At 41.6% G+C, this 16,075-nt stretch overlaps 1 protein-coding gene across 1 annotated transcript; it reads left to right on the forward strand.

The window, feature by feature from the left end:
• Positions 1-434: 434 nt before the first annotated feature.
• LOC149833810 (transcription factor BHLH42-like) lies at positions 435-15,529 on the forward strand. The gene is made up of 9 exons (XM_090011041.1): positions 435-630; positions 2,083-2,343; positions 10,650-10,746; positions 10,884-10,898; positions 11,003-11,059; positions 12,304-12,829; positions 13,042-13,466; positions 13,739-14,209; positions 14,632-15,529. Exons 1-9 carry the CDS (start codon positions 515-517, stop codon positions 14,710-14,712), a joined length of 2,049 nt encoding a protein of 682 aa, XP_089867167.1. The 5' UTR covers positions 435-514; the 3' UTR covers positions 14,713-15,529.
• The last annotated feature ends 546 nt before the right edge of the window (positions 15,530-16,075 follow it).

A 16,075-nucleotide genomic window follows, 5' to 3' on the forward strand; every position in this document is an offset into this window, starting at 1 on the left:
GCGCAAGTAAAGCTCAGTGTACAAAATTGCCCCCTGTCCAAGCAAAAAGTTTGCAACAGCAGCACTCTTTTGAACGCACCTTTCTTTTTTGTTTTTTGTTTTTTTCTATTTCTTAGCACCTATAAATCAACCAAGGGGGGGGGGGGGCTCAGCTTATCTGGTAGGAGCAGCTACTGTACGTGTCCTTGTGTTGGGAAGTTGCAAGTTCAAATCCCAATTGTATCGTTGTATAACTGGTAGAAGTCCACCTAACCCAGATTGCCTTTAAAAAAACAAAAATCGACCAAGAGATGTGCAAATTTCATTTACCAACAAAGTATCCGTTCTCCGTGGATGCACAGATCCCAACCGGCGCTTCAAATTTTGGCTCGTTGGTGAGTTGTGGTACGGATGGTACTTTTGTAGTTTAGAGTGACATTAAGGGCAGTTTGTTGTCATCCATCCTTGCATCCCACCGGAGGTGCATAAATTAAAGCGGCCAACCATCAGTCGAACTCGGGCTTGGTTCGATCACATGGCCGTCAACGAACCAGCCTCGCCGGGGACGAGGTTACAGCGGCAACTGCAGGCGGCAGTTCAAAGCCTCCAGTGGACTTACAGTGTCTTTTGGCAAGTGTGCCCACAGCAAGGGTGAGTACCGTTTTATGTCACCTGACAAGCGAAGGGGTGCACCAGGGTTTTAGGCCGCCGGAGAAGAGACCGTAGGTTGGCAGGCACTGACCGGCGCGACCCGGTCTCTTATTCTGGGGGTGGTTTTTCCGTTCCACATGGAAAAAAAAATCCATGGTTTGTTTTCTTGTTCATTCATATATGTCTAAGCTATGACGAATCCTGATGGTGGTTGTGGTGATTTTAGCTCTGGATGGCTTGCTTTTCTATGGCTTCTATGCTTTGGTGGTTAGGATGCTTGCAGCAATTTATCTGTTGATGGAGCCTTTACATTATGATTACTGTGATTCGGCAGATGGCAGACGATTTTCTATTTTCAATGTGGTTCCAATCTATAGCATTGCTGCTAGCGTTAGATCTATGTCGTAAATCTTAGAACTCGATTGCTTATTTTATCTCATTTTGGTGCTCTCTCTCTCTCTCTCAAATAAAATGTCAACTATGGATTAGCTCGGTTAGTACTGATTTTAGAAAGGTTTCTTATTGTTTTCCTTAGTTCAAAGGGTTTTGGTTTTACAAGGTTGTTGATGAAAAATAAGCAATTTGGCAACTTGTCTGGTTTCCTGCCGTTGAGTGAGAAATTATCTATTCTTGATATAGCTTAGCTACTATACACGTGTTCTCTTAAACTTAGAAGTAGGGATGCTTATTGATAGCTTAGCTACTATACATGTGTTCTCTTAAACTCATATAAGTAGGCATGTAGCGACCTTTTAGGGATGGATAAATCTGGAAGCTAAGTCAAATTTAGATATATCCCAGCTCGGTTTTCAGGATAGAGGCTGTTCCACTTTTGTATTTTGCTCCCTCTTTTCTTTGAAAAGGGTTAGTTGTGATGAGTAATATGACGACTTGCCAATGCAATGCACTTTTTCTAATTACATTCATGTATAAACTCTATGGTTGTAATTGTACTTTTCTTCTCTATGTGGAGCTTAAAGCCCATTTTTCCTTGTGGATCCCACCGTGCCTTTTAGGTTGCCCTCGGTCTCATAGCTTTGTGCTTAAAAGATACCCAACTTTGATTTGTTTTTGTTTTTTTTCTTTGGGATAGTCCTTACGAAAATCTCCCCCATCAGCGATCTCACATTGGCTGGCCTCCGGTTGAGGTCCTCCTGCCCACCAGAGAGTACACTCAGCTTCCAATTTGCTGTAAGGAATGTCACCCATAGGTTTCGAACTTATGATGTCTTATTAACTTGGTGATGTTCACAAGTCGCCCCTGCCATGGTATTATTTGCCTTAACAGCTTAACGCGAATCGAGTGCATTCATGTCAGCTAACTAAGCTTTATATACTCCTTTAGATACAGAACGAACTTGTCATGATCATCGTCATTATTATCAAATCTCCTCCCATTGAGAATTTAGCCATTTTTATCCATAACTTGGTGGTGTTGGTGTTGGTGATCAGGGTGCTCGTCTGGTGTGATGGATACTACAATGGTGCAATCAAGACAAGGAAGACGGTTCAACTTCAGCCCATGGAGGTGAGCACTGAGGAGGTGTGCTTGCAAAGGAGCCAGCAACTTAGAGAGCTTTACGAGTCGCTCTCGGTCGGTGAATCGAACCAACCATCAAGGAGGCCCTGTGCCGCCTTGTCGCCCGAGGATCTCACCGAATCTGAGTGGTTCTACCTAATGTGCATCTCTTTCTCCTTTCCTCCTGGTGTGGGGTAAGTAACACCATCCCCATCTTCTTCTTCCACCTTCTCCTACTCTATAAAGTGTCACTGCATTGCTTTGAGTACATAAAATTGAAACTTGATACCTTTTTCATGCTACTCAACAAATTCTCCTCAAGTTTTTCTGTACGCCAAGTAGCCAAATCTTTACATGTGAAAAATGCGGTTTACCCCACCGACCAGTCACCATATCATATCTTACGTATTTGAGGAAATGGTAACAATAAATGATAACATCAACAAAGTAAAAGCTGCCTGACAACAATGGTCCCATAATTTAATTCCTTTTAATAGGTTAGATGACGAAATTATACCAAGGACTTGAGGAAGTCCTTGCTCATCTCCATGCGGAGGTGGCAATTGAGACTGCTTGTTGCCCTCCAATGTCACGCAAAATTGTTGTGCTAAAAACTCGATTGATTCATCTACCTTTGACACAGAATTGATGTCACTATTTTGTGATTGTCGAGTAGGGAGAAAATGGTGAGTTCCAAATAAAAAATCTAGGGAAAACAGGAAATCAATGTCCTCGTGATGAGACCCCAAAAGGGTTGCCCACTTGGCCTTGGCGAGAGGGCAGATCAGGTGCAATCACATTGGAGGCTTTGAGTGTGCTGCTGCACCTGACTACCCTTCATCTTTGGATATAGCAGTGGGGCCCAAAGAAGATGAAAGACAAATCAAGTGCAGCTGCACACTAAAGTGTAAAATGTGATTGGACTTGACTTGCATTTGCTTGGAGGGCGAATCAAGTGCAATCATTTTGCACACTTTGAAGTGTCGTTGCACTTGACTGCCCTCTATTTTTAGGGTACAACAGGGCTCAATAGAAGATGGAGGCCAAATCAAGTTCAGGGATACACTAAAGTATGCAATGTGATTGCACCTGATCTGCCATCCAACTGATTTGGTGGAGACAAGGGTATTTTCTCAACAGTTAGTACAAATATTATTCTAGGCATGAATTTCTTAGAATCTCTAACTTGGCAGTGTTGGAGACTGGAGTGTGGAGCATGTTTCCTACCTGGATATAAATTTTTAATTTTTGCGGGTTCAACTTTGAGTTTATTTGTTTTGAGGTCGCTCCCCTTCGGTAAGGTGGAGGTTTGAGGCGTTAGTATTCGAGGAGAATTTTTTTTATAAGCTTGGAAGATATTTTTATAATTTTATTCTAGACTCCTTGTAGGATCAAACTAACTCTTGTAGTTTCCTTGTTGTATCCAACACTAGTAGATTCTATGTAAAATTTGTATACTTCTATTTAAGGAGGCATCCTCCTCTATATTGTGTATCTCAATCGAATAGAGAGTCATTGACATAGGTAGTTCTCGCACAATCATGTAAAATTTTTGTTTTCATGTGATTATTTTTTCTCCTTTTGCTTTTTCACGCTTGTTTCTTCGATCTTTCGATAGGTTGAAGCATCATTCTCTTACATACAACAATGTGTAGTGAATCTCTAGCCCATTTATGCCGCTTTAAATGAAGCAACTGCCTTTGATGCACTATGCTTAAAATGCACTTATCTTTTAGTTTGATTAGATGATGAAAATACGTTCATGGATGAACCTGCAGCGACTAGGCAAAAATTCAAGCCATGGTTATATAATTATATGCACAAACACCATAGTGAGGAATATCTACGGGTTTTTGTTTTCTAATTTCAGGAAAACCCCCCATCACCAGCTGCATATTGGCTACCCTCTGGAAAGTAAGACCCTTGACGGGGGGTGGTACACCCTAGTTCGACCTTGTGGCAAGAGACACTTCCCATAAGTTTCATTGTGATGGCCTGTCAACTTGGTGACATTCACAAGTTCCCCAGTAGACTGCTTTTTTTTTTAACTGCAAAGGAATGATATTTTGCCTTCCTTTTAAGAAAGTAAATATCATCGAAATTAATTTTTTATGTTTTCTTCCATTTTTTTTGTTTAAATTAATTTTTTACCACATTGTACTGATAAAAATAAGAAAAAAAAACAATTCAATGTTTGTGAAATGGTATCCACCATCATTTTTCTGTTTTAAAATTGTCACTAGTAAAGACGGACGTGTGTACGCGGCATGTGCTCTGTGCAAATACACATGCACGCAACAAAGGGAGAGGGTGGTGTGTGTTCTCCCCTAAAGACGCACTGAATGCCACAATGCGTGTTCGGGGATCCAAATGAGTGCCATGTATGTAAGCACACGGGGCTCGTATTCCCGTGTGTGTCGGCATCACTTAGCATCGGAGTCCGGTGCGGTTGGAAAGACTTAAGTACCCTTTCTTGCTATTCTTGCCATGAAACGACGGTTCGAGAAAATAACAAAAATGTCCTTCATTCAAAAAAAGGGAAACAACAGTTCAAAAAAAGGACAAAAATGTTCTCCATCTAGAAAGTTGAGGATGATGTTGACTCTTTAAAGTCTAAACAACGAAGCGAACCTGAAGCGCTCTCTCTTTCTTTTTTGTTTGAACTTTTCATCGTCATCTTCTTCTTCTTTCTTCTCCGTGAAACATTGTAAAATCCTCTCTCTCTCTAGAAAAGAAATTAAGGAAGGGAAAGAGCTGGCGATCCTATGGTGATCGTCATCCTCTTTCTGCTAGCAGTTGTCAGAATGCTGCCCTCGTCCAGTGGGCACCCGACTGCGGCAGCCCCTCCGCCTTTGAGGGACACCTAACAAAATCTTCCTCCAGTACACCTACACCAGAGTCTTTCAAAGTACAATCCATTTACCCCCTACGTCGGCAATACTTCTGATCAGAGCTATGCCTTCCAGGCCACCCTGATGTTGCTCAACACGAGCATCAGGAATGACACGTTCATCTTTGACTTCCCCATCACGGACCTCAAGACTGCCATCGGGACGGCTGGCGACTACAACCTGATCACGACGAAGATCGTGCTCAAGGGGGCGGTGTTCGGCATTGAGATTTACGAAAATTGCGTAGCATAAAAAAATGGCAAATCACAAAATCGAGTAGCGATTTATGAAAATTGCGTAACGAAAAAAAAATGGCAAATCGCTAAAAAAATGGCAAATTGCTAAATTGAGTAGCGATTTACAAAAATCGCGTAGCAAAAAAAAACAAAAAATCACTGGAAAGGGTGTTACAAAAACCTTGAACAAGAAACAACCGAAGGAAACATATGAGTGCCACGATCAAATAGAACACTTTATTGATCTTTTTTGACAGTTACAAGAGAGAAAGAAAAGAAAGAATTTATACAAGGCCCAAAAAAAAATTTTGTTCTGAGGGACGCTCCCGTACCCCTCTCCTGTAAGGGACAAAACTCTGAATTAGGCTCCACAACTCATCAAGTTGAACCATGCTACAGTCAGTGCGCAGGTCAGTCAGTGCTTGATGGAGCAGTGTAGGATCGTCTGTTGGATGTGCACAGAGGCAAAAAAATAAGGGAGAGAGAGAGAGAGGGTTGATGTTCATGGCCTTTTTCAGGGGGGATTCCTTTCTCGGATTTCTTGCAGTGCAGGGACTGAGTCTTAAATAACCATCTTTGGGGTACTTAAGTCTTTGCAACCACTCCTTTTCTAGAATCATCATTTTTATGCCACCCATGGAGGAAAGGGTACTTAAGTCTTTGCAACCGCACCAGACTCTGACGCTAACTGATGCTGACAAACATGGGGATACGAGTCGCACGTGCTTACATACATGGCACTCATTGGGACCCCCAAACACGAGATGTAGCTAACGACCATCTTTGGGGGGGGGGGGGACATATAGCCTGCTTTGCAACAAAGGGTATGAGGTAAAAAAAACATCGATGTTTGCTTTGTCATGGGTTGTCATAGGTGGGCATGAATAATCACAACTGAGAAAGTCGTCTTTGTTGATCACAAGGTCAATCTTGTGGCCAATTTTTACAAGATTCAAGGTAGAAACAACCATAGTTGGCAATCACGATCCCAACTTATACTTTTCTCATGTTTCACTAACTTTGAGAAAGTGTTGTGATGTAATTTACGATTACAAGATCTTAAGAAAATTCAAGAATCACAAGGTGTTTGCAAATATGCCTGTCACAAAAGATTTCCTCTCATGTAGGGGCTATGGATGTTTCCAAGTCAAAACTATATGACCTAGATAATTGTGCCAGGATCAATTAACCTTATCCCACTTGCCACTTCATTTGCTCTGGCTTTAGGACGAACATGCAGTCCCAATCTGTATAAGAAAAGAAGGACAACAATAGGCATATATGCTAAAGTGACTTGATAGGTCGTAGTGGCATATGTGTCTCATTGTCTGTGTCCCTTGAGTTGTTTGACTCAGCCCAACATGGTCCCCTCGGTGGAAGGGACACCTGGGGTTTTAGGCCCAATGAACTCAGTGAAGTGAGAGTTTGGATACAGGGATCGCATAAGTGTCTGCTTATATGACAGCCAAATCACATTACAACATTTCATGACCCCACTGCAATAGAATGAAGGCCCCACTGAAAATGGATAGCAGATCAGGTGATTTGTCAAATCACTATAAGAAAGTGATTTAACATCTTCATCGTCCATTGCTTCATCTTGTGGACAGTGAGGATGCCAAATCACTTCTATAAAAGTGATTTGGCAGATCACTTGATTTGCTACCCTCAAATGCTGTCATGTGATCGGGTTGTGTGGCATAAGCAAGAACTTATGCAATCCTTGGATCCCAACTCATGAACAGAGCAGTTTTTCCTCATTTCTACCTAAAAAAGAGGGCATTGCACGTTATCTCTCTCTCTCTCTCAAAATTTTCAAGCAGTTACTTGCTGGGGAAACGGTTCCTTCGTTTCTCAAAATTTCTGTTTTGAGCAATGGTGGCTTAAGGAATCGGATTTCTCTTCGATCATCCTTCAATCTTGGTCAAAACTGTGCTTAGCGGCTAGGGCTACAACGTGTTGCATGGTGAAGCTAGCTCGCCTATCACGCAACATCCGTAAGTGGCTTTCTTTAAATAGGATGAACAAATTCAGGCATCTAGGTGAATGAGAATCTGAGTTGTCGGCTATCCACCAATCACTATCCCTTAATGAAGCTCCATCATATTTCAGTATTGAGGGCGTGAAAGCAAGATTCATCGAGCTGTCTCTTCTACTGCATTCTTGGAGGCTTAAAGATGAGATCCATTGGAAGCAAAGGTTCAAGGTGCTTTGGCTTCAAGTGGATGACGGAAATACCCGCTTCTTTCACTCTTTCGCCTCGCATCATTATCGGAGGCACGCCATCCCTTCCATCTCCATTGAAGGGGTTTTCTACTTGGCCGAGCATGTCCTCCCTGCTATTATCAGCTACTTCAAGGATATCTACACCCATAACTCATCTGCAGGTGGCTCTATCGACAGTCGTCTGGTTTGATCCATGAGTTGCACTACTTCCAGATCCCTTCAGGCTTCTTTAGCTGAAATTAAGATTTTTTCTGCTATTCAGGATCTCTTTGGGTGAAAAGCACCTGGTTTTGATGATTTCCCGATTGATTTTTTTTGCATCTTTTGGCATTGCGTTAGAGCTGACCTGCTTCAAGTCCCATCTAAATTTCATCGCAACTGTCGATTGTTGGTTCATTCTCATCTGGCTATTGTCTCTCTTATTCCAAAGGATACGATATATTTGACATCTCCAGATTTCATCCTATCTTCGTGTTTGGGGGGATCTATCGTATTATTGCTAAGGTGTTGGCCAATCGGCTTCGTAGTGTGGCCCCTCAAATTTTCTTCGATTCTCAGTTCGCATTCACCCTAGCAGGTGGATTTCGCATTGTTTCATTCTAGCCTTCGAAGTTATGCACTCTTTAAAGCGTAGCGGTCAGCCATTCTTCACTCTGAAGCTCAACTTCAATAAGGCTTTTGACTCCGTTCATTGGCCTTTTCTCTTCCACATGCTAGACAACTTTGGTTTTGGTAGTCACTTTACTAGCTGGGTGCGCGAACTTGTCTTTAATGCACACTCTCAAATTAAGATTAATGGAGTACAAGGCCAACAGTTCAAGCTTGGGCAAGGTATCCGGCAAGGGTGCCCTCTATCTCCTCTTCTTTTTAATGCTATCGTTGAAGGCCTTGTGGTCCTATTAAGAAGGGTTGTTCTGCACCGGATAATTGATCCTATCGAAATTAAGGAATTCTCCTTTCATATTCTTACTTATGCCAATGACATGATCATTTTCGGTCACGCAACCATTCAACAAATGTTGTGTTTCAAGCTTGTCCTTCATTTCTTCCTTTCTTTGTTTGGTTTATCCCTGAATAACAATAAATGATGTTTGTCCGTGGTAAATGTGTCTCCCTCTCTGCTTAACATTGACCAAAATATTTTTGGCTGCTCAGTCATGGAGCTTCCTATGTCCTACCTGGGCCTTCCTCTCTATCTTTCGCATATCTCGGCTACCTCTTGGAACGCTACTCTTCAGAAAGTCCAAACCAAAATTTCATCATGGCAGGCCTCTTATCTCTCTATTACGGGACATTTATCTCTAATCAAGCATGTTCTTTCATCTATCCCAGAATTCAATATGTCCATGTTCGTGTTGCCTATCGGTGTGCACAAAAAGCTCTCTCGCTTAATGGCAAATTTTCTTTGGTCTGGTCATTCCCCTCAGCATAAGCGTCATCTGGTGGGTTAGAACTTTCTACTGTTTGCTCGGGGCAGGGGGGTTTGGAGATTATTGACTCCCATATGCATAGTATCATTCTCATCGTTAAGCTAAATTGTCAAGCACACCAACCTGGATCTACTTGCGCGAATTTCTTCCTTGCTAAGTACGGCTCCTTCGAGTCGCTTCAATATGATTCTCGCTCAAACAGACTTCTTGCCTCCCTACTACATAGGTCCTGGATCAAAGTTTGGTCGAACATCATCTCTAAGGAGGGTATCCCTCAACCCATTTCACAGTTTATCCAAAGAGCTATCGCGCCAGGAGGCACCTTTCACACTAAATCATGTTACTTGTCTATGTTGTCGTCGGGTGCTGATTGCTTTCCTGCTAGCCTTATCTGGGGCAGGGGGGCTACTCCCCGTTCGAAGTTCCTTGTTTGGCTAATAGTGCATGACCGGGTCCAGACTGATTGTCATCTAAAGCGCTTTGGTTTTCATCTTCCAAGTTGGTGTATTTTGTGCAAGTCTGCTGAAGAATCAGTGTATCATCTTTTCTGGGACTGCCCCACCTTTAGGGACATTTTCAAGCATACCTGGAATGAGCCTGAAGTCATCGTGCGTCAAGAGTCTTTCGCTCTGGACCTGTTGTGGGGCCCGCAATCTGTTCGAAAGTGTAAAAAATGGAGTCTTATCTAGAGAACATGGCTTCTTACCTCTTGGTGGGCAGTTTGGATGTCTGGTAACAACACAATATTTCGAGAATGCCAGGTTACTTTAGGAAAGCTAGCACATTGCATCTTATCAGATGTATACTGTATTTTACGTTTCTCGATCCCTGACCTTCAGCGTTTTCTGACGCCTCGGTTCCTCTTGAACTGAGCTGATCAACCAATGCTTTTGCTTCACATCTATGTTCTGGTTTTGTTTTTTTGGCTTTCGGGCCTGTTCTTCTATGTTCTTGGGCTCATCAATGTGTTGATGCTTATTTTTGTCTCTCTCTCTCTCTCTCTCTCTCTGGTGTGTGATATGGCATTGGTGCTTAGTGGACCTTTGTTATTTGAATGAATTTAGTTCTTTTGTATCAATATACAGAATCACATTTACGGTCACACAAAGATAACATTAAAATGTTGCCCACCAGGCTTCTCTCATCCATAAGGGTGACTCGTGAATGTTACCAAGTTGATAGGATGTCACGAGTTCAAAACTCACGGCTGTGCATCTTTTACTGCAAGCCGAAACTAAATGTACAGTTTGTTGGGCAAAGGGGATATATATATATATATATATATATATATATATATATATACTGGGGTTTTAAGACAATAAAGTCAGTGAATGAGATGCTTTTTCGGGGGTTATTTGGGGAAAAGAAAAAGATTAGCATAAAAATGTCTGTTTAGTAATGTTGTCAAAATTAAATTGAATCCCGAAACAGTTTTGTGTTTACTTTTTACATTTATATAATTATATTGCTTATTGGCCATTTGATTGTTTAAGCACTAAATGCATATTTAGAATTTGATTGAACTTTCTGTATTTTCACAAAATGTTATTGAATTCTTTTGAATTTTTTTTATTTGTTATCATTTTTTAACTTTTAAAATTTCAAAAATTAAAAAAGGCTGATTCACAAGGATTCGATTCAGTATCGGCGAATTCTCTGCATCGTTTTGAAAATACGATTCAGTTCAAAAACTGTTTCTGATGATATTGCTGTATAGGCTGCCAGGAAAGGCACTGGCAAGGAGGCAGCACGTATGGCTCACAGGCGCCAACGAAGTTGACAGCAAGGTATTCTCCCGAGCCATCCTAGCAAAGGTAACCACCCCAACTCGGTCTGCATAACCTAACAATATCATGGTTGTTTACCATCACTTCTATAAAATTAAACACAGTGATTCTTACTTGATACTTTTACTCTCTCCTCTTCCCGTCCATTTCTCTTCCCCTGCCAGAGCGCACGCATTCAGGTAAATCACTCATACCACCACCACCTTTTTTTTTTTTTTTGCTTTTTGATGATTAAAAAAGATGGTAGCATCATCATAATCTGTGATCGTGAACTTTTATGCAGACCCTTTTGTGCATCCCTGCCATGGATGGCGTTGTCGAACTAGGTGCCACAGAAAGGGTCTCTCTCTCTCTCTCTCTCTCTCTCTCTCTCTCTCTCTCTCGTTTTTTACATAAAAAGTCGAGATCATAGAACAACAGTCCAATACTCAGGTTCCGTTCGGGATTTACAAATTCCTTGACCACCAAACATCAAACCGAGGTTCGATCCAATCCTCAAGGCATGTAATATGCTGGATCGGATCAGCTTGGTCAATGGGACCGAGACTTTTGGCCTCTAGAAGCAGCTAAAGCATTAGGATAGCTACCAAGACTAGAAAAATTACCAACAAAAGCAAGCCAAGGTGTTTAGAGTCAGAAGCCACTGGATTTTATTTTTTTTTTATTTATAACCCGAAGAAACAGCACCCGCTATGAAGTGCTGGCTCGGCCTGCCATACCTAGGGTCATTGTGCCAGCAGCGTAAAACTTCCAGGTTAGGACCCCGATTAAAGGGTATTTTTGTTTGCCAAAAAAAAAAAAGTTAGGGTTCCTGCCAAAACGCATGCGGCCCCCATGTTATTTTGTGGGGCCCACAAACTCCCACTGAAACACTGGGAATCTCCATCCACGATAAAATATCCTCTCTTTTTTTTCAACAGGAGCAACCCCCCACCCCCTCCTCTTTTTTTCAGTGGAAACAAAGTCCAACAGGAGGGGATTGGATTTAATTTCCATGGAAAATGGAAAGAGAGGCTCCGCACATCATCTTGCACGGAGACCCTTTCTTTGACAGACAAACATGCTCTAAATACGGCTTTCAACGGGAAAAGAAAGAAAACCAGTACTAAAGCTAACTTGGCCAAGCCATGATAAAGTTGGAGAGCAGATCCAGTACTCGTTCGGGGCCAAGTACTTAAGCAAAGAACTTTGATTTATTGGATAGATGCCACGTGCCTTGGACAAAGACCCCAACTTTGCAAATGACCGAGGCGTGATCCTACCGCCTTCTAAGTTGCTACCACGTGCCCTAAGGCCGGTGCTCAACCTTCCCTTCCAGTACCGAGCTACATTGCTAAGTACTCGGCCCAAGCTAAACATCTCAAAACTGCATTAACCAATGACGTTGCACAAGCTAATGACGTATGTGAGCAACCTTGAACTTAGTTCCTATGTATACAAGGTATACCTAAATGACCATTTTGTGTGCTCCCGTAATGACCAGGTAGGATCAGTCAGCCTCGAGATGCTACAAAGATGAAAGATGAAGATGGCACCTAAAAACCTTTTCAACTTTCAAGCACTCAGTTTATTTTTTTGGAACAGATTCAGGAGGATCTAAGCATCGTTAACCATGCTAAAAGCTTCTTTGTCGATCGCAACCAACCCAAACCAGTATGCTCTGAGCATTCCACCTCCAACCCTGTTACAGCAACCGAAAGGAACAAACTTCCCTCACCAGGGCACCACCACATGCCTCCACCTGCACTTAGCCCCCAATTCCATGTCCATGATCTACAGCAATCAGATGCAGAAGCTGATGATGATGTCGATTCCGATTCGGAAGCAGATACAGACAGCCGCAGCGACCCTAATGATGTACAGACAGCATTGCCGGCAGCTCCCTCGGTGGAAATGGTAGAGCCACCCAGCGAGCTAATGCAATTGGAGATGTCTGCAGGCATACGGATCGGATCGCCGGAAGACTGCTCAAACAATTTAGATTCAGAAATGCAGCTACTTGCAGTTAGCAATCTCACCACACAGCAAAAGGGTAGTTGTTTCCTGCCAGACGCAGGTCATACTTGGCCGCTTTTACAGGATGAGATTAGTAATGGCATGCCACATTCAGGTACAGACCAGCTAAACCATACAATTCAAGCATCCATACAATTAAGTTCTTCTATGCCCTTTTGTAACATCTAGCTATAACTAAAAGGAAAAGAACCATCCTATGGGATTAACAAAGTCCTGCAGTCTGGTATGAAACTATGTATGACATCCACTCCCATAAGATCAAACTGATCAGGTTCATGATATTTATTTTCATTGATCAAACTGCAGGAGTACCACAGATGCAAGATTTGAGACAAGAAGATGCTCACTATTCCCAGACCGTGTCAACTATATTGCAGCACAATCCGAGTCGATGGATGGACCCTCCTCTAATTGCTTATCTGCACTCATCACAGCATTCTGCATTTTCTGCATGGAGTAGCAGCTCGGATGATGCCCTGCAGGTGTCAATGGAAGGTGGTTCACAGTGGCTGTTGAAGTATATCCTGTTTAGTGTCCCTCATCTCCATAACACGTATAGGGATGAGAATTCTCCTAAAGCAAGGGATGGAGATAGTGGGAGAAGCAGATTTAGAAAGGGTACATCTCAAGAAGAGCTCGGCGCAAACCATGTGTTGGCTGAGCGCAGGAGAAGGGAAAAACTGAATGAAAGATTTATAATCTTGCGCTCACTAGTTCCTTTTGTGACTAAGGTATGCATGACCATGTCATTGCTCAAGCATTTGTTTCCTTATCAACAACTGCATTCATCAATACAACACTCGGTGCATCTGGCGCAGTAGAGTCATTGCTGCAGTCCATCAATATAACAACTTAATGCATCTAGCATAGTAGTTAAAAAACTTGACTAGCAATAAAGAAGCATAGATCACATAATATCCCAGATTGCAGCTCTGCACAATTTTATCTTGATTATGTTTGAAGAGACCCAACTTATGTCACTCTTCCTCAAATCATCTTGCAGATGGATAAGGCTTCAATCCTAGGTGACACAATAGAGTATGTAAAGCAACTCAGAAAGCGTATACAGGACCTTGAATCACGTAACAGACAGATGGAAGTGGATCTGAGAGCAAAAGGACTAGAGACACACAAAACATACAACATCAAAGACGGAATAGCTCAAGCAAACAGCAATATCACAACCAGCAATACTCATGGTCAAAGTGAGAAAGGTAAAGCTCCAATCTTAGATAAGAGAAAGCTAAGAATATTGGAAGGAGCTGGAGCAGCAAAGACTAGGGCAGCTGGGGGACCCATCACAATTGTGCAGGTTTCTATAATTGAGAGTGATGCTCTGCTTGAGTTGCAGTGCCCACACAGAGATGGGCTATTGCTAGAGACCATGCAAGCATTGAGTGAGCTCCGTTTGGAAGCTCAGTCTGTTCAATATTCATCAGCAAATGATATTTTTGTTGCGGAAATTCGAGCTAAGGTACATAAAAATAATTTGCTTCACATGCATCTCTCTCTCCTAACCATTAAAAAAACAGCAACTAGACTGAAAACTAGGTAATTAAAATGAACTTTGGGAAAACCAGGACCATGAGTTTAATTCAGACCATTTAGATGAGCATAAACTGTAACAGTTATGATCTAAAACAACTATTAGGTGCTGTCTGACACAACGGTAATCCTCAAAATACTGAATGCACTTTTAAGTTCTGGATTTCTGTATTTTCAATGGAGTCCTGCTGACTTCAAGCAAACTCAGCAGCAATAAATTCATACAAGTTACCCAATATGATTGCAATTCAGAATGAAATGAAATACACACACACTTGTGCATGTGCACACGTACACCACACACACACTTGGAACTAACGAAGATCTTTATGTTCCAATTTGGGGATGCAGGTTAAAGAAGGGCCTATCGGAAAAAAGGTTAGCATCACTGACGTGAAGCAGTCCATTCACCATATCTTCACCCCTTGCTGAGAAACCAGATGAACTGGGCGGAATGAGTGAGAATAAACCGATCACACTGCTGAGTTAATTGGTTTGAATACAGAGACCATGCTCATCATATCTATGTCTAACTACCATGCAAGGCAACAACCATTTCTTCCATATCCCAATATAAAAAAGATTTAGCTCCCTCAATGTCTTCCTCTAACAAGAGGCTGTCTTGCTGGCTGACTTGTAACGATTGCAGTTAAAATAATGTACAGTTCAATAAAAAATAAAAAATGTCCAACCCTTCAAAGGAAACTAGGAAAGACAGGAACAACTTTAATCAGCATGCCTTTGACATGTTTCATCTCAACCATTGCAGAAAAACATAGACCGACCCAAAATTTGGAAGATGATCCAGATCTAATGTCAAGGATCCAGACATTTCCTCCAAAGTATGAGGGTCCACCAGCACAATTTGAATCTCAAGTTAATGAAGTGTCTTCTCTAATTAAGGAAAGGCTAATTGATCAGAATCAATCAGAAAGAAGAAGAGTTGGACACATAGCATTACCAGGAGGAACGCCAATTAGCAGAGGAGCGTGAATCCTGAAGAGTCCTAGGGGATGCTCCCTCTTCTAGAAGTTTCTTAATTGCTTTTTAATTAAGAGTCCTTAACTAGTTTGATTAATTAGTGAGAAGTTCTTAGATAGGTAGGAGTCCTAGCTTAGATAGGTTATTGACTTTTTTAATTAAATGTAGTACTTGATAATTAGGACTCAACCTCAGCTCTATCTATATAAAGAAGTCTAGGAGAGCTTATTTCATTATGGAATAAGATTATTGAGGTTATCTTTCTTCTCTTTCTATCTCTCTTTTTCTCTCTCTAACGTCTCTTTCTCTCTCTTTCTCATTTCTCTCAACTCTTCTCTCTCATGACCTCCCTAGAGCCTTCAGCATATCAGTCACAAAAGGGTTGGAGGTTAAACCCCTTCACTAGAACCTGAGCTCTCCAAGTGCCTGGATCGTGCATTTTGCTTTCCTGACGAGCTAGGTGGCATCTTTGTGTTGCAGATCATGTGTTTGAGTTTCAAAACATAGGGAACTTTATTTCAGCCTGCTACAGACCTCCAATACCTCCACAACTCCTCTTTAGCCTTAAGATTGGATTTTGTTATCTTCCTAGAACTCGAAACCCAAAATTGCATCCTGTTGAGTGCCCAAAACTCTCAAATTTCTTACACTGATGACTTTTATCCATCAGAAGCATTTCTTGTTAGAATAAAAAACAATATAATGTTGTAAATCAGATTTTCATATAACATGATATAGAAATAAAAATTTGATTCAAATTGTAATAGAGTTCAAGCATGTCATATAGCATTTCTTGTTAGAATAAAAAACAATA

Source organism: Nuphar pumila, chromosome 6 (genome assembly GCF_984573655.1).
Source record: "Nuphar pumila chromosome 6, dmNupPumi1.hap1.1, whole genome shotgun sequence".
Classification (NCBI taxonomy): domain Eukaryota; kingdom Viridiplantae; phylum Streptophyta; class Magnoliopsida; order Nymphaeales; family Nymphaeaceae; genus Nuphar; species Nuphar pumila.

Excerpts from the sequence above, each read along its gene's own strand:
- LOC149833810 (XM_090011041.1), top strand. The coding sequence starts at position 515 with ATGGCCGTCAACGAACCAGCCTCGCCGGGGACGAGGTTACAGCGGCAA. Across the intron at positions 2,344-10,649 it reads TCCTTTCCTCCTGGTGTGGG|GCTGCCAGGAAAGGCACTGG; the intron begins GTAAGTAACACC and ends ATTGCTGTATAG. Across the intron at positions 11,060-12,303 it reads AACTAGGTGCCACAGAAAGG|ATTCAGGAGGATCTAAGCAT; the intron begins GTCTCTCTCTCT and ends TTTTTGGAACAG.